Source organism: Mytilus trossulus, chromosome 13, assembly GCF_036588685.1.
Source record: "Mytilus trossulus isolate FHL-02 chromosome 13, PNRI_Mtr1.1.1.hap1, whole genome shotgun sequence".
In the NCBI taxonomy this organism is placed as follows: Eukaryota; Metazoa; Mollusca; class Bivalvia; order Mytilida; family Mytilidae; genus Mytilus; species Mytilus trossulus.
Window position 1 is genome coordinate 18,772,208 of NC_086385.1, and position 27,234 is coordinate 18,799,441.

Genomic DNA, 27,234 nt, shown 5'->3' on the forward strand with positions numbered 1-27,234 from the left:
TGCTAATGAGACAACTGTCCACAAGAGATCAAAATGACCCAGACATTAACAACTATAGGTCACCGTATGGCCTTCAACAGTGAGCAAAGCCCATACTGCATACTGCATAGTCAGCTTTTAAAAGCCCAGAAATGACAATGACAATGTAAAACATTCCTAACGAGAAAACTAACAGCCTTATTTATGTACAAAAAAAGAACAAAAAACAAATAAACACATACACTAAGGTATCACTCCACAGTTTGATGTGTAGTTTCGCATTTTGGCCCCTGTGGTTTTTCAAATATGAGAGCTAGTGTGCAATAAAATTCATTTTTGGATAGCTGAGTATTAAAATAACCTTTGTATTGGGTTTATATGAACATCAAGGTTATGTAATGTATGTAATATAGGCTGTTTTCTGTATGACAGTCCGTATTTGCATGTCCCTACCATACACTGGTCCCGCAATTATTGCAATGTTTTTTTCCAACTTTTTATCGCACGAACTTTGTGATTGGATTTTACGAAAAAATGAGGCGAAAGACACCCATTTTTTATTTGATCATTAGGAAGATTTAGGGAAACAGTTTCTGAAAAGGTATCACTCAAAGGCATTGAAATTCTAGTTTGATCCAAATTTTTGGGTGAAATGTGACATGTTCACCCCCCTTTTTGCAATATGTTATGGGAAATAAATGCAGAATGTTGCCATGGATACACATAAAAGGAATTAATTTTCACCCTTTTCACTTTTGAAAATCAAATCTATGGAAGATACTGATTACATACATATGCACATGTACAACACAAACAGTTAGGTTAATGTATTAGAAATCCAGGAATAGGAGATGATAAAACATTTTGTGGCTCATTTTTAATTTTATTTTCTAACTGTGGAGTGCTACCTAATACCAAACTACTGAATTACAGGCTCCTGACTTGGACTGGCACAGACTGAAATAATGTGGCGGAGTGAAACATGTTAGGGGGAAAATCCCAACCCTCTTCTAATTTCGTAATTTTATTCGTTACGAGGCATACAAGAAGCTTTAAAACATCCAGTATTAACATTTGATTTTTTGTTTGTTTATGGACACATACTTGTGACGTCACCTTGTTTCGTTGCCATTTCATACATTAATATCATTTCGAGGAAATTTCGTTTTATGAAAATTTATAACCATGAGGATAAAATTGAAATGGACTGATTTGTTTATTTTGCTGTAGAGTAGAGATAAATATTATTTATTGTATCTGAATCTTGGCCTTTGTAAACTTAGGTTTTGGTGTCGAAAATTGAGAATGTCTGGCAGCATAAACAAATTGGTTGTAACGCTGACCAGCCGTTTTTGTGTATTAGTGCGTTTGCCCTATACATGAAAAATAAAAAATGAAGATGTGGTATGATTGCCAATGAGAACTCTTCACAAGAGACAAAATGTGACACAAATTAAGAACTATAGGTCACTGTACATCCTTCAACAATTAGAAAATCCCATACCTCAGTCACGGTGATGACTGCTGTACCACTATTTTTCTTTACACATTGTTGTAAATATAATGGAATTTGATTTGACTGTTATACAAATTAGAGGTTTAGCGCTATAAAACAAGGTTCAATCCACCAGTTTCTACATTTGAAAATGCCTGTACCAAGTCAGGAATATATGACAATTGTCCATACGTTTGATGTGTTTTATCATTTGATTTTACCATTTGATTATGGACTTTCTGTTTTGAATTTGTTCTTGTATTTTTGTGATTTTATTTTTCACTATAAAAGTCCCTTAAATCTCAAATGTTAAACAATTCAAACGAGAAAATTAACAGCCAAATTAATGTACAAACAAGTGACAAATATGTAACACAGAAACGTCAATGGACAACCACGTGCACTGAATAACAGTCTCCTGACTTAGAACATGTACATGTTAGCAAGATCCCAACCCTCCCCTAACCTGGGACAGTAGTGTAATATATAGTACAACATTAGAATGAATTATAAACAATCAACTCATCAGATTGATACAAATAGAAATACATCTAACAAAAAACAGAGTGGATGTGGCCAGGCACTTGTACAAATATATATCCCAACAACAAAAAAGACACTAAGTACCTGGCTAAAAGACTCATGTGAATTGCTGTCTCACTAGATTATCCATGGTTTGTTTTAACCATTGAAGATGCCGAAAATTCATTGACAATATAAAAAAGAAGATGTGGTATGATTGTTAAAGTAAAAAAAATCAGAATTTTAAATGATTAGAGTTTACATAAAAACACATTGTTTCAGACTTTAATTCTATTTTCAGAATGATCGAGAAAAGTTAGCTGATTTTGTAAATTGTTTCCAGGAAACTTACAAACATTTAGTTGATTTAGAATTAACACATCTAAATGATGGGTAAGATAAAAGTCAATTATTGGACAACTGTAACCATGATAACAATGTCAGAGGAGAACATAATCTCCATACCACATGTCAAGTTCTAAATACATGTATACACAAGTCTACATACACTTAAACATTGGATTCATACCACATGTCAAGTTCCAAATACATGTATACACAAGTCTACATACACTTAAATATTGGATTCATACCACATATCAAGTTCTAAATACATTTATACACAAGTCTACATACACTTAAACATTGGATTCATTCCACATGTCAAGTTCTAAATACATGTATACACAAGTCTACACACACTTTAAAAACATTGGATTCATACCACATGTCAAGTTCTAAATACATGCAAACACAAGTCTACATACACTTTAACATTGGATTCATATCACATGTCAGGTTCTTAATTCCTACAAATCTACCAGTACATATGCTGAAACATTGAGTTAATACCACATGTCAAGCTCTAAATTACAACTATTCTAGATTCATTGTGAATAATATACGTATACCGACAGCGACTACTACAATGTACATGAAATCAGGTCTGGTTATTGTGTACCCCGACAGCGACTACTACAATGTACATGAAATCAGGTCTGGTTATTGTGTACCCCGACAGCGACTACTACAATGTACATGAAATCAGGTCTGGTTATTGTGTACCCCGACAGCGACTACTACAATGTACATGAAATCAGGTCTGGTTATTGTGTATACCGACAGCGACTACTACAATGTACATGAAATCAGGTCTGGTTATTGTGTATACCGACAGCGACTACTACAATGTACATGAAATCAGGTCTGGTTATTGTGTACCCCGACAGCGACTACTACAATGTACATGAAATCAGGTCTGGTTATTGTGTACCCCGACAGCGACTACTACAATGTACATGAAATCAGTTCTGGTTATTGTGTACCATTAGGTACTGCCAGTTTTTGGAAACTTAGAAAATAACCATATATGTGTTTCACCTCTTATGTTTTATAGGTATTCTGAGGAAGGACCACATTTTACAGTGTTACCAAATGGTGTGTTACAAGTGTTCAGTACTCAGTTGTATCAGTGTAGCGAATCAATAGCTCAATCATGTGATCTGGATACACTTCATTTTGCCAGTTCTATAATGGAATGTCTCATTATTATTACAAGGTAAAATTTCTTCTTGGAGTAAATGCCCTATAAAGATGATTTTTTATGCCCCATTTATGGGCATTATGTTTTCTGGTCTGTGCGTCTGTTTGTCCATTCGTTTGTTCATCCCTCCCGCTTTAGGTTAAAGTTTTTTGCTCGAGGTAGTTTTTGATGAAGTTGAAGTCCATTCAACCTGAAACTTAGTACACATGTTCCCTATGAAATAATTTTTCTATGAAATTATTTTTCTAATTTTAAGGCCACATTAGAAATTTCCTCCCATTTTCTCAGTCCACTGAACATAAAAAATGATGGTGCGGGTTGGCCATCTATGTACTGGGGACACATTTTTGTTTTCCTAATATTTTTTTTTACTAACATCTTGATAATTATACATGTTATAAGAGAGAGGAAAACTTTTAAAAGGCTAACATCAGTACAAGATCTACAAATAAGTGAGAATGTCTGTAATTGTTATTGAAGGCGACCTGTTGAAAGGCAAATCTATCAACTTAACCTGTATGCCCTTTGAAAGGGCAATGAGAAATTCCCTATCAGCCAGCTGGTGCTATCACTTTTAGATAAAAATGAATTCCTTTTAATTTGAGGTCCAATCGCTATGAAATTATAGGAAAATAATGCACAGTTATAGCATAATAATGATAATGGGGTATTAAAAATATTAAATATTACTTTAGAAAAGAAAATAATAAAAATGTCATGAATGTTCTATTTTCTTGAAAATTTTTGGAAATGAAGAAATTTTGAAAGACCCAAATTAGTATTAGAATACGTTGCTACTTTTAAAAGTAAAGAATGTACAGAAATTTTATAGAGAAATCAGAGCAATATTGTAAAAGGACAAATTGATATAGAAAGATTTATAACAATCACGCAGATATGACACCCAACGCCATGAGGCAATATCAGAGGAAATACATTTGATTGTCATTTCTTTTGGTGTAGAAAAAAATAAAAAAATTGTTACCTTGTGATTATGTTTTGGTCAATTTAACTTGATTGCAGTAATGCCAAAATTATACCATGCATTGAGCATCAGTACACTGTTCCATATAATGAGTTGATAGTTGTCTATTGTGTAACAGTAACCATGGTAACTTGGTGAAATGTATATTTGTGTATTTGACGATTCACTTTGTTTCAACATAACTTGTACAATAACTTTTTTACAACAAATTTTGCAGTTGTATATTGGTATCACATCATTGTTGTCTTCTGAAAACATTAGATTTTCCCAACAATAACTTCAATATAAGTAGATAGAAATCTATGAAATTTTAAGCACAAGGTTTTACCATAAAAAGAAGGTTGAGATTAGGGGTTATGGTCCCAACAGTTAAGGAATTAGGGACCAACAATGGGCCCAAATAAGCATTTTTCTAGTTTCCAGACAATAACTTGTGTATGGATCTCTCTGAAATTAAACCACAAGTTTCACACTATAAAGGGATGGAAAGAATTGGCTTTGGGGGGTTATGGCTCAAAACATTTAGGAATAAGGGGAAAAAAGGTTGGAAAAACAAGGTGGAAAATAGACAATTACCTAAGTACGAAACATAAATTAAAAGCAGTGTAAGGGAGGTTATTATGTTTTAGTACCCCTATTTGTGACATTTTATTCCTGCATCATGGTCAATATAATGGAAATTGATGTGACTGTCATACAAGTGAGAGGTTTAGTGCTTTAAAATCACGTTCAATCCACCATTTTCTACATTTGAAAATGCCTATACCAAGTCAGGAATATGACAGTTGTTGTCCATTTGTTTGATGAGTTTTACTATTTGATTTTGCCATTTGATAAGGGGTTTTCCATTTGAATTTTCTTGGAGTTTGAAGTGAGTTTTTTTGTGGTTTTACTTATATATGTATAAAGCAATGATGTTTTGTCTTGAGGTGATCAGCTGTCAATTTATTTTGATTACAGTAATTTAATTTTAGCCATGATCATGTATGTTGATTTCTATTTTGAAACTTTTATGATGTATTTAGATAGGTTATTATGGTTGCAAACTCCATTAGAAAGGACAAGGTATGATAAGGGCTATTTTTGGCCCCATCTCCAACTAAGTTTAAATTGATATCAATGATGGTCTTAGTGTAGACACTTGAAAAAATAATGATTTTATTGTGTTCCGGTGAAAGGAAGGTTGCCTAGCAACGGTTTTTATGAAGAATGAAAATTATCACATATTAATTGCTTTATCAGTAAAAATTTTAATATTTGCAAATGATATTGTTTGTCCAAGAAGAACTTGAAGTCACAAATGAAAATACCCTTTGATTTTGTTTGTTATATGCTTAAGGAGGCACGCGGGTATAAGATTTTCAGAAAAAAATTAAACATTTATTTTTTATTACAAACTTTATTTATTACCTTAAGTAGTTGTTACTATATCATATGGAACAAAACTCATTCAAAAAAATCAATTCGTGTGGACCCCAGGTGACTTTTAAAATGTAGATATGACTGAAAAAGCTCTAAATTATCTCCCTTTGGTGCAAAAATGCCACTTTTTGGCATTAAAATTGAAATATCTTTTTTAACTCATCGGTGACCTATATTTTTTATTGTTGTTTTCGAATAAGCTGTACATAAACTAAATAATTGTAAAATTTAAGCGATTTCTGTAATTTAGTTCTTTTTTTATTTCGATATTACTGCTTTTTTTCCCTATCAGTTCAACAGAAAAAAAGGACATTAACAAAAATGTATGATGCTTCTTTTGAAGGCTGATTGTGAGCGTAAATGAACGGTGACCCCATTTTTTTATTTCATTTTTCTATTAAGTATAAGATAAAGTTCATTTATAGAAAAATATAGCGAAATCCTATATTAAATAAAAAAAATGATTTAGACCCGCGAGCCCCCTTAATAACAACCTTGGCAACATAAATGTTGCCTAGCAACGGTTACAAAATTGGTGCTTGCCCCTCTTACAATGTAAGTATGAATTAAGCTGTTGTTTGAAGATTTTTTTTCCATTTGGTGTTTCATCCAATATTTTTTCATATGCATCTTTTTTTTTATTCTTTACAAATTCCATATTGAGCATAGCAACACAAGTGTTGCTTAGCAACAGCAAACCATGTTTGAATTAAAGCCAACTACAAATCAATAAGTCATTTTATTGAACAAATTAAATTGAATGCAATACGCATTGTCTTTTTCTAAACATGTTTAGTTAGAAATGAAAACTTAGTTCAATTGTAGGTCACCACACGCTGATCAACAACTAAATTACATAACAAGTGCATATCAACAATGCAATAATAGGTTCTTTATATTTTTTGAAGTATGAGCTAAGTTATTTTTTAAGAATATACTTCTTATACGGTGTTACACAATAATATACACATCTAGATTATCATTATTTTTTGGACGAATTCTATATTGAGTATAGAATCCCACATCTTACTAAGCAACATCAAACATTTTGTTTAATTTGTAGACCAGTACAAAATCTTTGTTTCAATGTGAAAGTCTTTTCATGAAAACAAGAATATATAAGATTTAATAATTTGAGATGAGTTTAAACAGTTTTTAAAGATTCTTAACAGTTAATGGAATAAAAGAGACGTGACTTGTACCACATACAGACATTGTGCGGAATAAAATGTCTAATCCAGGCAATTACGAATTAATATGATGTACACATGTAGGGGTTGGAATAAATGTGTCCTCTGCATGGGTACAAACCTATGGTGGATTAGAAACGACTTATCAAGGCAAAAAGGGGGGTGTATAAATCATTTTTGGAGTTATTAACGAGGCATTTAACCATGAAAGTTAAAGGTCAATTAATTGGACCTTGAGATCAACGGTAAATGTCATAATGATATTGAAATTGAGAATAGAAATGGAGAATGTATCAAAGAGACATCAACCCGACCAAAGAAAAAACAACAGCAGAAGGTCACCAACAGGTCTTCAATGTAACGAGAAATTCCCGCAACCGGAGGCGTCCTTCAGCTGGCCCCTAAACAAATATGTACTAGTTCAGTGATGATGAACGCCATACTAATTTCCAAATTGTACAAAAGAAATTAAAATTAAAAAAATTCAAGACTAACAAAGACCAGAGGCTCCTGATTTGGGTCAGGCGCTAACATGCGGCGGGGTTTAACATGTTTACGAGATCTCAACCCTCCCCCTATACCTCGAGCCAATGTTGAAAAGTAAATGCATAACAATACGTACATTTAAAATTCAATTCAAGAGAAGTTCGAGTCTGATGTCAGAAGATGTAACCAAAGAAAATAAACAAAATTAGACTGTTATGATATCTGAGTCATGGCTATACACTGTATGCCAAATATCACAAGTCAATGTATAAAAACTAAATAAGTGTAGACCAGGACAAGTGAAAACTGAGAACAGAATGAACTGTTTTCTTTCACGATGAAATGGACTATAGTTTGAATGGTTTTACAGTAGTAATTTTGAGGCCCTTTATAGCTTGTTGTTTGGTGTGAGCCAAGGCCCCGTGTTCAAGGCCGTACATTGATCTAAAATGGTTTACTTGTATAAATTGTTATTTGGATGGAGAGTTGTATCATTGGCACTCACATCACATCTTCCTATAACTATGGAACATTTTTGTTATCTGTAATTATGATGTGAATCCTGGCAATGACGGAAAATGGTTTCACTTTCCTGTCAGTGTCAAATGATTTGTGAAATATCATGTAAAATGCATGTATGTGACTAATTTGCATTTTGCATTTTTTCGTTTTGTTTTTGTGTTTTTGTAATTTGTTTATCAAAATGAACTACAGTTTTAATTGGACATGAAAGTTACTAATAAGAGTATACTAGTATAAGTTCGGGTTAGGGTGAAGTGTTGCCTGCGTTTGTTTGCAACTAGAAAGGAACCTGTTCAGTGGTTGTTGTGGTTCATACGTGTTCCTCGTTTAAATTTTTTTATATAAAGATTAAACCGTTGATTTTTCTGTTTGAATTGCTACATTAGCCACTTGTGTGTCCTTGATAGCTTGCAGGTTGGTGTAAGCCAAAGCTCTGTGTTAAAGGTCGTACTTTGACCTATAATTGTTTACTTTTTACATGTTGTGTCCTGGAAGGAGAGTAGTATCATTGGCACTCATACCACATCTTCTTATTTCTATAAATGTTGCAAAAGTTATTTCTTTTGGGTGGATGTGTATGTTTAAGCGCGGATTCATATAAGATGGATTCTTACAGTATGCACCCTTTTATTCATTCATTTTACAATTTTATAAATATAATAAATGAATTAAAACGCCTGGTATCGTGGGTTCTGACACCGGCCTGGTCAAACTTAAGACTTAAAAATTGGTATATTTGCTGATTTCCGTCAATCAATTGGCATTAAGGGGTAAGAACAAAAACTAGTTGGATCCGAGTGTCAAGTTAGGGTAATATGTCTTCCAACGGACTGTAACCTTTTAAGCTATAGCACACTAAAAATTAATGAAACAAACAACCCATTCAGCAACATGATGTCCAAAAGTGAGCACTTTGTGAATTATTATTGAAATAGTAACTTTTATGAATTAACTGTTAACAAAACTTTATATTGTTTGCAAAAACTACGGATAATATATTCAGGAACAAATAACCTTTATTCACAAAACATTCTGTTATTCGACCGTCACTGATGAGTCTTTTGTACGCGAAACACACGTTTTACAAGCAAGATATCTTTAATTATGATGCGTTTTTCTTCCTTTCATATTCAATACTTGTTTTATTTTCTTCGACGTGTAAATATCTGATTAAAAAATAAAAGAAGCTTTTATTCTTTTGAATATGTTTAAATTCATAATACATGAAGTGCTGTTATTTTAGAAGATATATGATTGATTGAATGTTATTTTCTGACCGTCCAGTGACAAATACTTTATGCATGCAAATTTTAACAGAAATATATAAAGAGAATGATTTGCAAACAAGAAATACGAAGTAGCACCAAGTTGTCGTCAAGACAGAACAACGGGAAGGCGGGTGACAATTACAAATAATAAGTCCAATATATTCAACGCCATGACCAAAAAAATAACTCAAGATACATAATTTAGATCATAAAAGTGTTGGATAGTTTTGTTTAATTTTGATTATTGTTACACTTACACAAATAACTAATAAAAATGGTCACATGGTGTCTTCTTATGTGAGGGGGAGGAAAGGGGGTACCCTTCTCCCTTCTCCCACCCCTCATCTCCTTTCTCCTACCAGGCCTCTTCTCCTTTCTCCTATCCCTCTTCTCCTTATTTGATTTTTTTTAATTTACCGGAAAAAAGAGAGATATTTTATTTTTTCATATTTTATTTTTTTTCTCCAACTTTTCTCCTTTCTCCCAGCCTAGAATTTAGACTAAGACCATATCTTGAGGGAAAGATTTTTTTGGGAAAAAAAGCTTAAAATAAAATTGGTTGGAGCAAGGGGGACGGACAATTTGTTCTCAAGATTTCAGAAATTAAAAAGATTTTTTTCTGCAAGAAAAAAAAACGGGGAAGGGGTCAATTAAAACAGCATAGTGTATTGCACAAAAGCAAAAAAAAATGTAATAATTCAAACCACATAACCAATTCAAGTTCTTTAACTACAGTTATACTGTGTCAGAAACCTATTATGTGTCAAATATTTAATTAAAATCCAAATTCAGACCTGTATCAAGTGAGAATATTGTGTCCATTTTTTGCCCCAACTGTTCAGGGTTGGACCTCTACTGTTGTATCCAGCTGTGCTGGGCAAAGCAATTAATTACAGATGTGAAGCATACACCTATTTTAGTGATGACTATGATATTATTATTTTTCAAGAACCAAACGACTGTTACTCACTTTCTGGAAAGGGATAGAATCTCTTATTCTTTACTTTACATGACTCAGAACTCCCGCAATGTGCATCAGTTTGAAGGGTTATTATTCATTGATGAAAGCAATAAATTTTTTACCCTCAATTAAATACATTCTAGTTTCACAAAGCTTTTAAAATAAAGTTATAACCATTATAACAGGTATGATACAAAGTGGTACATGCTACTTTCTGTTTACATGAATGTCTATACCTTATGTTTTCAGGAACTATGATAATGTCCCACTGGTAGCTTCATGTGAATTTGTCAAGTATATTGTATCAATAGCCAGTAAAGTCATCTCTAAGGTATGTGCTCAATTTATATATAAATATGCAAAAAATAACAAAATTTGTATACTTATTGACTGGGTATGAGTGGAATAGTAAATTTGTTGTCCCAAGGATCAACTATTGTCCTGAGGCGCCACGGTTGACAATGTTTTCTCAGGGTACCAATCTGCTCTATCACCTTCTCAGCTATGTGCTATTTATATATTATCATATACTTAGACTAAATAACAAATGATTTTTACTGTATGATAATAGCATTTAATTACGTAAATTCCATATTTTTCGAATTGGTGCTTAGCGGGCTGATATGAAAAGTTTATCACATGCTTCGAGTGTTAACACATGCCTTTCCGTAACGTTATCGCATGGCATTACGGTGATACTCGGCAAATTCTGGAAAATACACCTCAATGCTACGTTTTTACTGAAAAACATTACAAAGTAGTGTACAAAACAATTATTTGGATACTGGAAAGTATATTTTGTAAAATAATGAAGTAAAAAAAAAACCAAACAATCAAACTATCAAATAAATGCATTTTTAAAAGTTCCAAACATAATTTAAGAAGTTACTTAAAAAAAAGTTATCTTTTCCGAACAGTGTCCTTATGTATTCTTTAAATTATTTTTTTGTCGTTTCGTCCATATTAAAATGTTTTTCTTCTCTTTAATATGATAAAGATGTCATACCGAATGTACCAAATTTAGGATCCGAAATCCGTGAATGTTTAACTCTTTGAACTTCTATTTGGGAAACAAGTAAAAGGATCAATATATGAATCTCTGATTTTTCTCCATTGTTGAAGCATATGATAAAAAGATCATAAAATGTGATAATAGCATTAGATTAACGAAAATTTTGAAATGGTGCTTAGCTGGCTGAAAAGTTTATAACATGGTAGGATTTGTTGTTATCACATGCCTTTCCGTAACGTTATTGCATGGCATTCCGGTGATATTTGGCAAATTCAGTAAAATACACCTCAATGTTATGTTTTCAGAGAAAGACATTAATTTACAAAGTAGTGAACAAAACAATATTAAATACTTAAAAGTTTATTGTGTAAAATAATTTAAAAAAAAACAACAAAAAAAAACCCCACAAACAAATCATTCAATAAATGCATTTTTTAAAAAGTTTCAAACATAATTTAGAAAGATACTTTAGAAAACACTTGACTTTTCCAAACAGTGTTCATTATGAATATTGTTGAATAGTTTTTTTTTGTTGATTAGTCCATATTATAATATTTTTCTTCTCTGTTGAGGCATATGATAGAATGATTTCATATTGAATGATCTAAAGGAGTAGGTTCAGTAAGACCCCTTTTTAGCCCCAAAATATAGCAGTTTTAGAAAATTGTGAAAATGTAATCATTAAGCTATATCTTGGAAAGTAAAATGCTTCTGCTACATAAATAGGAGCTGTTTTTGACAATACAATGCCCAAATATGGCGTTCTAGCATCATTAAGTCATACTAAATTACTGAAATCATCACAATTTTAGCATTTTAGTAAATTTTTAGACAGTTCAGTGATATTGTTTGCCCTAAATTAATGGAGAATACAGACTTTTTCCCCTGGAGAAAAATCCCAATTTGAAAAAAAATGGCTTAAAATTATTCCCAAAAAGATATCTTTTTTCCCAAACAGTGCAGTCTCAGTAGTAATTGTGCATGAATACAAACTGAAATACAATCATTTAAATATTTTTCATGCCTAAAATGACTATATGTGCAGATTTGAGGGTCCATTTATGTATCATCACTGACAGTAAGGGGTCTTATTTCAAATGAGGGTTTACCTCTTGAAATGGGGTCTGCAAATTGAAGTTCCAGTCAAATTCATGGTTTATTATAAATTTCCCAATTTGATTAAAATGACGCATATTTTCCCAATAAAAAAGGGTAGAGGTTGTTTTGAAACAAGCCAACAATATCAGTGCAGTTGCCGTAGAAAATGAAATTGGCCGCATTCCTGTTCATTCATAATTTTGAACTGTTAGTTGAATTTATTGATAATACATATATAAAGGTTGAGGATGAACACAGATGCCGCCACTTTCATTTTTGACAAATCTGAAAAGTGACGTGTTTTTTGCATATTTGATAGATTTTTCATATTTAAGCTTGAATCAGAGCGTTTTCAATGACTAAATCAGTTAACATCGTTCACATTAACCAATCGAATTATTTGAAATAGTCATTTAAGTGTTTAAAAAGTGTCCCAAAACTTTCGTTAGATAAACCTGAAATTTGAGGCCAAAATCAGCCCTTACCGGACCTACTCCTTTGGAGTCAGATGTCCGTGAACTTTTTACTCTGAACTGCTATTTGGGAACCAGGTAAAAGGATCAATATATGATTCTAGCTGTTATTTTTCTCAATTGTTAAAGCATATCATAAAAAGATCATAAAATGTCATTTTTAGCTCACCTGGCGTCTGGCGTCCGGCGTTAGCTTTTACAAAAATCTTCTCCTCTGAAACTACTGGGCCAAATCAAACCAAACTTGGCCACAATCATCATTGGGGTATCTAGTTTAAAAAATGTGTGGCTTGACCCGGTCATCCAACCAAGATGGCCGCCACGGCTAAAAATAGAACATAGGGGTAAAATGCAGTTTTTGGCTTATAACTCAAAAACCAAAGCATTTAGAGGAAATCTGACATGGGGTAAAAATGTTTATCAGGTCAAGATCTATCTGCCCTAAAATTTTCAGATGAATCGGTTAACCTGTTGTTGGGTTGCTGCCCCTGAATTGGTAATTTTGAGGAAATTTTGCTGTTTTTGGTTATTATCTTGAATATTATGATAGATAGAGATAAACTGTACACAGTAATAATGTTCAGCAAAGTTAGATTTACAAATAAGTCAACATGACCGAAATGGTCAGTTGACCCCTCTAGGAGTTATTGCCCTTTATAGTCAATTTTTAACCATTTTTCATAAATCTAAGTAATCTTTTACAAAAATCTTCTCCTCTGAAACTACTGTGCCAAATTAATCCAAACTTGGCCACAATCATCTTTGGGGTATCTAGTTTAAAAAATGTGTGGCGTGACCCGGTCAACCAACCAAGATGGCCGCCACGGCTAAAAATAGAACATAGGGGTAAAATGCAGTTTTTGGCTTATAACTAAAAAACCAAAGCATTTTGAGGAAATTTGACATGGGATAAAAATGTTTATCAGGTCGAAATCTAACTGCCCTGAAATTTTCAGATGAATTGGACAATTGGTTGTTGGCTTGCTGCCCTCCAATTGGTAATTTTTAAAGAAATTTTGCCGTTTTTGGTTATTATCTTGAATACTATTATAGATAGAGATAAACTGTAAACAGCAATAATGTTCAGCAAAGTAAGATCTACAAATAAGTCAACATGACCTAAATGGTCAATTGACCCCTTAAGGAGTTATTGCCCTTTATAGTCAATTTTTAACAATTTTCATTAATTCGGTAAATTTATGTAAATTTTTACCAAATATTTTTCTCTGTTACTAATGGGCAAGGTTCATTATAGATATAATTGTAAGAAGCAAGAACATTCAGTAAAGTAAGAACTTCAAACACATCACCATCACCAAAATACAATTTTGTCATGAATCCATTTGTGTCCTTTGTTTAATATGCACACAGACCAAGGTGAGCGACACAGGCTCTTTAGAGCCTCTAGTTCATATTGCATGTATTATCAGCCCTTAGCCCAACAATCTCAGCCCTCGAGCTTTGCGGCTCTTGGGCTGATATTGAACCTACGGCTGGTAATACATGTGATATGAAAAATGCCATGTAATAATCTGATATTATATGCTATGATATATATCCTGATGTATGTGTATAGATTATACTTGGTTTATTTCACATTGTATATTGTATTTTAGATTAAAGACAAATCCTGTGATATTGATGACATCTGCATTTTTGTTAAGCTGGTCATTCACTTTTTTGAGTGTCTGTATGATCCTTACTTTATTTGGAGGAAAAGAATTAAAGGGTAATTAATCAAGTTTGTGTTAATTTCTCGTAATGAAAATTGTAAATGCAAAAGCCTTGTAATATTTGTCCTTTACTTTGAATCTATGAAGATGTGATCTGTTGCTTAAAATCAAAAGTAAAATCACAAAAATACTGAACTCAAAGGAAAATCCAATTGGAAAGTCCATGATCACATGGCAAAATCAATCGACAAAACACATAGAAAATGAATGGACAAGAACTGTCATATTTCTGATTTGGTGCATGCAGTTTTTGGCTTATATCTTATAAACATAAGCAGTCAAATCAAAACAGACATATTTATATATTAATCCAACTTTAAGGAGGAAGCTTTATTTAGAATTTTTTTCTGTGTAAAGTCAAACTTAAAACTGTGGAACCATGTTGCTATAAGGGGAGAACCCATATGATGAAAAAAGATCAAGTTTCTATTTTTATGAAATTGTTATGTAAATTTACTGATCTGAAGAATGGCAATACTGTAGTAAATATGCTGTATTGTTATATTATGTTTTGTTTGTATAAGGTGGTATGGGTGTCTTCCTCCATCTTGGATTGTAAAAAACAGTGAACCAAAGGTCCATATTTTCTATCAATTTAGCAAAATTTTATGCAGGAATGCAGATATTTAATATGAATTTTCATTTAAAAGAACCAATTTATAAGAAAATAACTTATAAATATTAATATTTTTGCAAAAATTGATTATTTTTGTTTGTTTTTTATTTTTTTTAAACTGCCATTTTAAGGGGAAGTAAATAGTGCATTTTTGAAGGATTCTACATGGAATTTTCCAATTTTGTATTTTAGCCAGAAAAAAACCATGGTGACCCTATCTTTTCTTTTGAAATTCTCAAATCATTGTCTGAAAGCTATCTTTTCCTTAAGTATTTAACAAATCTATCATTTTGTTTCTAACCACAAAATGGTGTTTTTTCCTGTATAATTCTTACATAATGTATCATTTTGCCGCCTCCTGTAGCTAGAGAAAATGCGCGATGACCTTTCATTTTTATTATATATTTCAACATATATCAATAGATACTACGTTTTGGCAAAGTATGAACAAATTCTATCATTTTTATTTTAGACTCCCATAGCACTTTAACACAAAACTTCAATATGGTTTGAAATTATGTACACAAGTCTTCTAAATCTTTACTCCATTGATTTCCATCACTTTAGTTTCATGTTGTCTTTTCACTCCAATGCATACTCTATTTATATATATATATATTCATACTTTGATTTGTTATTAGATGGAGTATGGACAAGAATAGAATGAAGAATAAGCCAGCTAATCTCCATGTAGAAGTTGTTCCTTTCTTTTTTGGTAAGACATGGATAATTTAACATGTTAATTGTTATGTACAGCAAACATTACTCTTTGTCTGGCAATGATTTGGTTGAAATGTGAAAAAGTATTATTTGATTGAAGTTCTTTAGAGAAGAAAAACAGAAAATGTTGACCACCAAGTAGGAATCGTTCAAGGCATGTTTTGTTCTGCAAATTTCTTCTTACTGGGGATTCATTTATTTTTCTTGGGTATCAATTTTTTCGTGGATTGATGAAAACTTGCATATATGTCATTGTGGATATTTGACTTAATGGTTTTGTCAATCGATGCCTACAAAGCCACAGAAAGTTTGTAATTTCGTTGAACATTTGAATTCGCAGTTCACTTGTACAGACGAAATCAATGAAAAAAGGTATCCAACGAATAAAAATGAATTCACAAGAAATTCATCAATTTTGGTAGCCCATTACAAATTAATAAATTATCAGTACAATAAATTATTTCTAAGAACTATAACTTCGGTTTAAATCTTAAAGTCATAAGAAACGAGTGACCGTTGAAAAAAATGTTCTTCCAATTCTTGAACCAATGCATACAAACATCATAAACTTAGTCTTTTATCATTTTTTTCGCATAAATTTTGTATAATCGTCTATTTTTTTTTCTCAATCGGTCAGTGTTGTTGTGAAAATATGGCAAGTAATTAAAGTTCTTGTTTTGAAGCCCAAGTTTAACGATTGTCACCTGTTTGTCAACAATCAACAAAAAATCAACAAAAAGCATGGAAATTGAGCACGTGTTTAACACGCTAATTCAGATAATAGTTTATTTTAAGGACATCCATGCATATTGCGATCATCAGATTTTTATAAGATGGGTCACACTGAGGTCACTTTGCATACAGAAAATATGTTGGGGGAATTGCTTCCTGGGAAGCAATTAAAATAAAGTAAACTTTTTCTAGATATGAGTAAAATAAAGAATTTTCTTCAGAAAAAAGTATATGTACATAAGTTTTATAAAGCAAACTATCCATTGAGTTATAAAAAACATATGCATTATTTTTTTTATTTGAGGTTTCTTATGACTATAATTTTAGAATAAAATAACTTTTATCAAATTAATACTTTGTTTGTATTTTCAGATTGTTTTGATAGGGGCCATTTGCCATTTGATTTGAGAATTCGTCTCCTACACATGTTTGGTGCTATCATGTGTGGTTCACAGGTATTTATATACATATAGTACACGTTTATATAGATATAAAGAATGTCATTTATATACATATAGTACATGTTTATACATGTGTTTACATAGATATAAAGAATGTCATTTATATACATATAGTACACGTTTATACATGTGTTTACATAGATATAAAGAATGTCACTTATATTCTAATTCGCCAGCTCAAACGAATATAAATTATTTAATAAATAAAACAACACGTAAAAAGGATAAGTGTGCCTACAGCTGTTGCAGCCTTTAATATTAACTTTACATTCAATATAATTCTCAAACTAAAGTCCTTCACTATAATTCAGGCACACTATCAATCCAATCATACACACAGTAATATACAGTTTACACACAATCATAAACTATCTACAAAATACAATAGCACAGTAATATACAGTTTACACACAATCATACAATAGCACAGTAATATACATTTTACACACAATCATACAATAGCACAGTAATATACAGTTTACACACAATCATACAATAGCACAGTAATATACAGTTTACACACAATCATAAATTATCTACAAAATACAATAGCACAGTAATATACAGTTTACACACAATCATACAATAGCACAGTAATATACAGTTTACACACAATCATAAATTATCTACAAAATACAATAGCACAGTAATATACAGTTTACACACAATCATACAATAGCACAGTAATATACAGTTTACACACAATCATAAACTATCTACAAAATACAATAGCACAGTAATATACAGTTTACACACAATCATAAACTATCTACAAAATACAATAGCACAGTAATATAAAGTTTACACACAATCATAAACTATCTACAAAATACAATAGCACAGTAATATACAGTTTACACACAATCATAAACTATCTACAAAATACAATAGCACAGTAATATACAGTTTACACACAATCATAAACTATCTACAAAATACAATAGCACAGTAATATACAGTTTACACACAATCATAAACTATCTACAAAATACAATAGCACAGTAATATACAGTTTACACACAATCATAAACTATCTACAAAATACAATAGCACAGTAATATACAGTTTACACACAATCATAAATTATCTACAAAATACAATAGCACAGTAATATACAGTTTACACACAATCATACCATAGCACAGTAATATACAGTTTACACACAATCATTCAATAGCACAGTAATATACAGTTTACACACAAGCATAAACTATCTACAAAATACAATAGCACAGTAATATACAGTTTACACACAATCATAAACTATCTACAAAAAACAATAGCACAGTAATATACAGTTTACACACAATCATAAACTATCTACAAAATACAATAGCACAGTAATATACAGTTTACACACAATCATACAATAGCACAGTAATATACATTTTACACACAATCATACAATAGCACAGTAATATACAGTTTACACACAATCATACAATAGCACAGTAATATACAGTTTACACACAATCATAAACTATCTACAAAATACAATAGCACAGTAATATACAGTTTACACACAATCATACAATAGCACAGTAATATACAGTTTACACACAATCATACCATAGCACAGTAATATACAGTTTACACACAATCATACCATAGCACAGTAATATACAGTTTACACACAATCATACCATAGCACAGTAATATACAGTTTACACACAATCATACAATAGCACAGTAATATACAGTTTACACACAATCATACAATAGCACAGTAATATACAGTTTACACACAATCATACCATAGCACAGTAATATACATTTTACACACAATCATACAATAGCACAGTAATATACAGTTTACACACAATCATACAATAGCACAGTAATATACAGTTTACACACAATCATAAACTATCTACAAAATACAATAGCACAGTAATATACAGTTTACACACAATCATACAGTTTACACACAATCATAAACTATCTACAAAAGAGGAAAAATTCATATTATTATAATGTAATATATGATGCATATACTCCCACTAATGATAACCATCTCATAAAAGGGTGGGTGGGTGGTAAACATAATAACGAATGCTGCTACTTTTAACTATAGGCAAATTTCGAAAATAACTTTACTTTTTCAAACTAACCCCTTAAGTAATACTTAATCATGCTTTTCACGAAAATCATTAGGGCATATACCTGTAAAACCGGCACTATGGGTATATGCCATCCAATCAAATTGAACGTAAACACACACCATGTGCTTGATATAAACACACACAAGTGTTTATAGTAAACAATCACTTGACCATTACATTGTCATGTGACCAATATCTTTAATAAATATATTTATATCCATATAGTACAAGTTTATACATGTGTTTACATAGGTATAAAGAATGTCATATACGAGAAGTTCTACAACCTGGAATAAAAGTATTATTTGTTATTCAGGTCTTAGACAGGGTATATACTGCCACATTCCCGTCTTAAAGGTTTATTCCCCTGAGCCCCTACGTCACATAGAAACAGGTTTTATGAGAATGTTTTCAAGGTTCCAATTGGGTAAAAAAAACAACATATATACCTTGGCAGTTCAGGGGTTAAGAAATCCACTAGCCCGATGCTCTGGACTTCAACATTTAGACCTCGGGCAACCAAGACTTGTAACCCAAAATGCCCGACGGACTAGTAACAAAAAATTCTTGGCGTTTATAAAATTGAAAGGGGAATATCCCCTCATCACTTTTCTATCTTATCCAATCAGATTTAACTACGTCACCCCGGATTCCAAGAATTTGAACTGATTTTGTACAAGTTTTAAAATAGAACAAATAACTCTGGGTGGATCTTGTACTTTCAATATCGATGTGTCAGTACAGGGGGTGGTATTGTACATTGCTTATGCAACCTGATTTTACCTCCTTCTGATTAATTTATTGCAATATAAATGTGAATCCCTTTTGACAGCAAAAACCTGACTTTTGTCAGATATTAATTTGAAACATGTGCTGATAATTCTTTAACACACATGTGATGATGCTATTGTATCTGATAAACCCCCTCCAATTCTTTTACATACCCACGTATAGCAGTGGTCAAGACTTGTATCAACCCCGGATTTGGTCAACTCATTATATCAGAATTTTCAGTGAATATTCAATTATTGATTAATTGAATATATATATATATACGAAATTTGTTTGACATGCACACGTATAAAAATTGCGGTTTTTATCCAACGCAGTCATAGGTTTGAACGTAGTTTTCAATTTAGACTCGTTTATATTTTTTGTTTGGGCATGTATCATATTTTCCCTCCGGTTTATATGATCCGTTCATCCTATATATTGACTCTTAAAATTCAAGAGTTAATCTAAAAATGAGGGTACTTTCTCTAAAAATGAGGGTGCTTTTTATATGGCCTTCCAAATACCGTTTCGATCCCTAACATCACTGAAGAGACATTTATTGTCGAAATCCGGATATGGTGTACTAAAGAAATATTGACACCGAATGTTTGTGGCACAACATCCTGTCCACAAGTTAACATTTTTTTATTTTTTTTTCTGTGACGTATTAAATTTATAATAAGATCCATTTTGTTACAACCTGTGATCAATTTTATTTGGCAATCGCCAATGGCAGTCAGCAGGGTTAAAGAACATCAGTTGTTCGACCTGTTAGTCAAATGCGTTTTGTTTAAATATACTTTTTCACTCTTTTGGTCTTTTGGAAAATGTTGTTTGTGCTGTTTTTAGACCCTTCTACAACGAAATTTGTTTGACATGCACACGTATAAAAATTGCGGTTTTTATCCAACGCAGTCATAGGTTTGAACGTAGTTTTCAATTTAGACTCGTATATATATATATATATATATATGCTACTGGAATATTTTTTTCTGATATAAGTTTTGAATATCAAATTTGCAAAAGCTACTGTACAATGCCATGAATGGATAAAAATGGTTAAGTTTATAGAATTCATTGTTATTGCAGCAAACTCTGAATTTGTAAGGCATACTAGGGCTAGCAGGTCAGTTTTGTTGGGCAAGAAGTTCTTCCAACAGGGCTAGTAAAATCTTGCAACCAATTAGACCTGGGCTAGTAAGCCACAACAAAATTTCTTAACCCCTGCAGTTTCCTGAATATACACTGACATCCAATTACAAAACTCTACACATTTGCAATCTGTGATATACTCACATATACACTTGCAGAATAGATGACTATCAAGTAACATACATACTATTTCTGAACTAATAAAATAATAGCGAATAATTTAAGATAAAATAAATGAACAAAACATTAACTTCAGTATTTTTTTTAGAATATCACACTGTGGATAGCAACAATGTATTCATAAGAATATGTATTTTCATGTGGTAAGATGACTTAAAATGAAGGCTTAGCATTTTTATTACAATGTAAGGTCTTCCAATTACAGAATACATAAAAATATTGTAAATAAATAATATAAATGGCACACATAAGTAATAGTTAATCCTATACATTACATGGTTCAACTATCTTATTGTAGAATAATGCATTGAAGGTGATAACCCCTGCTACTTTAGAGGTGTTACTCAAAATGTTATCAGCAGATCATGTGACTGGGCCGACCAATGAATTACGCCAGGAGTTGTTCTGTATAAAGGATCTGGTACTGAAATGTATTATATGTATGGTACATGTCATCAACTTAGCCAGTATTGACCAGGTACAAGTTATACAAACTAGGCTGCAGGAAAAAAAACAAATATATCTACTTTTTATAAAAACTGAAATTAAGGGATGAAGATTGTATTTCAAACATGGCCTTCATTAAAGTTTTTCAAACACAAAGTTTTCATGGATTCAATATGATTTGTGAGATATAACATTTTGTTGATTTCATTGGTAAAAGTACTGTTACTGTTGAACAAATTTTCTTTAGGCTTGTAATGCAGACTTTTAACATAGAACAAAATACAATATCAACAAAAATTGCAATTTTTACTCAATCCTGAATCAAGTGGGAAACTATTTTTAAAGTGGTTGTTTCATAATGTTCAGATACAAACTTTAACTAAATATTTTTAACCTTTACAATTATTGTTAGTTTATCATTTTGTGATTTCGTACCAACCTTTAGTTTTATACAGTTAATGTACTCCCGGAATCATGCAAAATGAACAAATTGTTCAACATTGAGTTGATACAAAAGTAATAAATCTTCTTTTCACTCTATATGCTGAGCTTTTGTTTGTGAGCAGTATATTATGTTGGTAGCTTCTATGCTGCATAACTATAGTATTACATAATATGTTTTTGGAAGATGGGTGAAGTTTCATCCATCTGACAAACAAGAACAAAAAATTGCATTTAATAATAAACTTATAAAGATGAGACAAAGATTTTATTGGTATGAATATTGAAATTGATTACAGAGACAGGTAGAGGTGTCCCATGTAATGGAGGATTATATAAAGATATTGTTAAAGAAAGAAGATGAACCACAGGATGAACAAGAAACACACATACAGTTAGCTATGATTGGTATGTTTATTTACCTATCACAAACACACATACAGTTAGCTATGATTGGTATGTTTATTTATCTATCACAAACACACATACAGTTAGCTATGATTGGTATGTTTATTTATCTATCACAAACACACATATAGTTAGCTATGATTGGTATGTTTATTTATCTATCACAAACACACATACAGTTAGCTATGATTGGTATGTTTATTTATCTATCACAAACACACATATAGTTAGCTATGATTGGTATGTTTATTTATCTATCACAAACACACATACAGTTAGCTATGATTGGTATGTTTATTTACCTATCACAAGCACACATACAGTTAGCTATGATTGGTATGTTTATTTATCTATCACAAACACACATACAGTTAGCTATGATTGGTATGTTTATTTATCTATCACAAACACACATATAGTTAGCTATGATTGGTATGTTTATTTACCTATCACAAACACACTTATAGTTAGCTATGATTGGTATGTTTATTTATCTATCACAAACACACATACAGTTAGCTATGATTGGTATGTTTATTTATCTATCACAAGCTCACTTATAGTTAGCTATGATTGGTATGTTTATTTACCTATCACAAACACACATATAGTTAGCTATGATTGGTATGTTTATTTATCTATCACAAGCTCACTTATAGTTAGCTATGATTGGTATGTTTATTTATCTATCACAAGCACACATACAGTTAGCTATGATTGGTATGTTTATTTATCTATCACAAACACACATACAGTTAGCTATGATTGGTATGTTTATTTATCTATCACAAGCTCACTTATAGTTAGCTATGATTGGTATGTTTATTTATCTATCACAAACACACATACAGTTAGCTATGATTGGTATGTTTATTTATCTATCACAAACACACATATAGTTAGCTATGATTGGTATGTTTATTTATCTATCACAAGCTCACTTATAGTTAGCTATGATTGGTATGTTTATTTATCTATCACAAACACACATACAGTTAGCTATGATTGGTATGTTTATTTATCTATCACAAGCTCACTTATAGTTAGCTATGATTGGTATGTTTATTTACCTATGATTGACTAAATTTGGGCCCTTACATCCTGTTTGAATGACAAATTACTTTTTTAGATACAATGTTAGCAACAAGTTATTTAAACAAAATATTTTACCATTTCAACAGTGATATTTTTATGCCCCACCTACGATAGTAGAGGGGCATTATGTTTTCTGGTCTGTGCGTCTGTTCATTTGTCTGTTCTTTCGTCCGTCTGTCCCACTTCAGGTTAAAGTTTTTGGTCGAGGTAGTTTTTGATGAAGTTGAAGTCCAATAGACTTCAAACTTAGTATACATATTCCCTATGATATGATCTTTTGAATTTTAATGCCAAATTAGAGGGTTTACCCCAATTTCACAGTCCACTGAACATGGAAAATGATAGTGCGAGTGGGGCATTCGTGTACTGGGGACACATTCTTGTTCATTTTAAATGTGAAGCTTAAAAGAATCTTATGTCAAAATGATATTATCTTTTTTGAATATGTAAATAAGAAGGTGTGGTATGATCACAAATGAGAAAACTGTCCATTAAGGTCAAGGAGATTTGTAACTAGTAGTCTACAGTTCACTGTATGACCTTCAACTAGGAACAAAACTAATAAGTAAAGTCTTCAACAAGGAGCAAATCCCATACTGTAAAGTAAGCTATAGAGGGACAAGAAAACAATTTTGAAACAAAAAACATTATACAAAAAACAATTATGGCAGATCTCAACCAAAAACAATTATGGACTACAGACTCCCCGGGCTACGAAAATATACTAGTGAATGAAGCAGGGTTAAACATGCTTGTTCAAATATCAACATATAAGTAAACTATGTTTTCTCAGACTAAAAATTCAATCATAAAATAGAGAATAGAAATGGGGACTGTGTCAAAGAGACATCAACCCGACTATAAAACAGACAACAGCAGAAGGTCACCAATAGGTCTTCAATGCAGAGAGAAACTCCTGCACCTGGAGGCTACCTTCAGCTGGCACCTTAACTAAACTCCAAATTATACACAAGAAACAAAAATTGAAAATCATGCAAGACTAACAAAGGCCAGAGGCTCCTGATGGGAACAGGCGCAAAAATGTGGTGGGGTTAAACAATTTTTTGAGATCTCAACCCTCCCCTATACTTCTAGCAAATGTAGAAAAGTAAATGCATAACAGTACACACATTAGAATTCAGTTCAAGCATACCTGTCAACTGATCCGTATTCTGCGGGTGTGACCCGAGATTTTCACAATTCTGAGGGATCACCCGGGACACCCGCCGGGTCATTGAAATAACCCGGGAATTCCGAAAATGACCCAATTTCACCCATATTTCTTAGCCTTGAGATTGATTTCATAAGTAATATTCCTTTGAAATACCGGCAAATTCGTAACTCTTCCTTGAACAGGAAGTTCATCTAGCTTTGTAAACTGGCAAATTAAGTGACCCATTAAGTGCATGGCTTCACTTGACAGCTTTGGTGGCAAACACACTTTTAATTAACACCAATTACCTTAGCTTTAGGTCGTAAATAAATTGCACTATTGGTTTACTAACATATTTCAACTACAAGTTACTCCCCCTTATTTGTCACCATTTAAAATTATTCCTTATATTTACGTTTTATGGGTGAAAAAGATTTAATCATAAAAATATAGAATTCAAATACATATTGAAAAATAACTTTTTATTATTTTTATACCTTTATACAATTTAAAAAAAAAAGTTGAAAATTATTTTTTACATTAATACTTTCTTTAACTGTATTACTTTATTTTATCATAGTCTAATTTCCTTTTCAATTGATAGATGATATGTTTATAGGCTACAAAGCCAGTTATCTCAAACATTTTAGAATTACATTTGAAATCTAAACTAAAGTATATGATGATATGATCACTATAAGTAAAGAACATATAAGTAACGACTGTGTGACACAAATTTATAAAAAAATTTAAAAGTGCAGTAAAATAATAATTAAAAAATGACTTAACCAAGTGAACATGAACTGATGTTTGGTATCTTTGATATACATTATAAGAAAATGTACCATAAATACTGAAATTCAGTTCGAAAAAGTTCGTACGCGTTATGACCTGAGATTTGATTCTTCAATTCAGGTCATGACCTGCATTTTCATCGTCACAGGTTGACAGGTATGGTTCAAGAGAAGTCCTAGTCTGATGTCTGACGTAGCAAAAGAAAATAAACAAAATGACATTAAAACATAAATAACAAGAATGTGTACAAAGTACACGGATGCCCCACTCGCACTATTATTTTACATGTTCAATGGACCATGAAATTGGGTAAAAAATCTAATTTGGCATTAAATTAGAAAGATCATATCATAAGGAACATGTGTACTAAGTTTCAAGTTTATTGGACTTCAGCTTCATCAAAAACTACCTTGACCAAAAACTTTAACCTGAAACCCACACTTTCATTTTCTATGTTCAGTGGACCGTGAAATTAAGGTCAAACATTTAATTTGGCTATAAAATTAGAAAGATCATATCATAAGGAACATGTATAATAAGTTTCAAGTTGATTGGACTTCAGCTTCATCAAAAACAACCTTGACCAAAAACTTTAACCTGAAGCGGGACAGACGGACGAACAGACGAACGGTCGCACAGACCAGAAAACATAATGCCCCTCTACTATCTTAGGTGGGGCATAACAACAGCTCCAGACCTCAATTTAACTGAAAGATTATGTCTTTGTCACATGAATATCAGGCACAATCCCTCCTGTTAGGGGTCTAGTATTATACCATGATAAAATGTGTGAAGATATTTTCTTGTAAAGAATTCATAACCAGTTAGAGAAAAGTTTGAACCTGTGCCAGGCCAAAATATAAGAATGGACAGGATGTAGGATCCCAAGTTGCACTCAATGGAAAATATTTTAGTTTAAATATTTTTTTTTTTAAATTGATTAATGAATGAAGGTGTTCTAAGAAAATGATCTCACTATGCCTGGAAGACAGTCAGTTTTTATTTATTTTGAAAATTTGATGGTAAAGTTAAGTCTAAATTATGCTAGCAAACTGATAACTGTTTTAAAGTCTTAATTATGCTAGGTAAACTTTAAGAGTAAACCTGAATTACATACCTTGTATAATAGATTTTTACTTTTTAGGTGCTATAAATGAAATGCTGTCGTGTCAGGACAAAAGCTCCTTACAAGTTATAATGGTCAGTGGTGGAACATTTGATGCATTTATTTCCTTGCTACAGAAAACTGCTGTGAGTTTACCAAATATAGTAAAAAGGGAAGATATATGGGGAATGTTCAGGAAATGTGAATGAAACAAAGATGACAAACATTAACCAATGACAACACAAGCTTCTGACTTGGAACAGTCACACATAAATTATGCCAATTTATGGTAGGGTTAAACATGTTGGCGGGATCCCCAACCCTCCCCTAACCTGGAAAGGTGACGAAACAGTACAACATAACT

General features: G+C 31.8%; 1 protein-coding gene across 1 annotated transcript in view; it reads left to right on the forward strand.

Moving 5' to 3' along the window:
- The window catches only part of LOC134695187 (neurobeachin-like protein 1), a 136,666-nt gene that overhangs the window by 369 nt on the left and 109,063 nt on the right, over positions 1 to 27,234 (forward strand). The window contains exons 2-10 of the mRNA XM_063556397.1: positions 2,298 to 2,389; positions 3,393 to 3,554; positions 10,623 to 10,704; positions 14,573 to 14,685; positions 15,947 to 16,020; positions 17,130 to 17,212; positions 21,725 to 21,904; positions 22,614 to 22,722; positions 26,910 to 27,016. Coding sequence (XP_063412467.1) covers positions 2,298 to 2,389; positions 3,393 to 3,554; positions 10,623 to 10,704; positions 14,573 to 14,685; positions 15,947 to 16,020; positions 17,130 to 17,212; positions 21,725 to 21,904; positions 22,614 to 22,722; positions 26,910 to 27,016 — 1,002 coding nt within the window. The remainder of the gene's footprint in view (positions 1 to 2,297; positions 2,390 to 3,392; positions 3,555 to 10,622; positions 10,705 to 14,572; positions 14,686 to 15,946; positions 16,021 to 17,129; positions 17,213 to 21,724; positions 21,905 to 22,613; positions 22,723 to 26,909; positions 27,017 to 27,234) is intronic.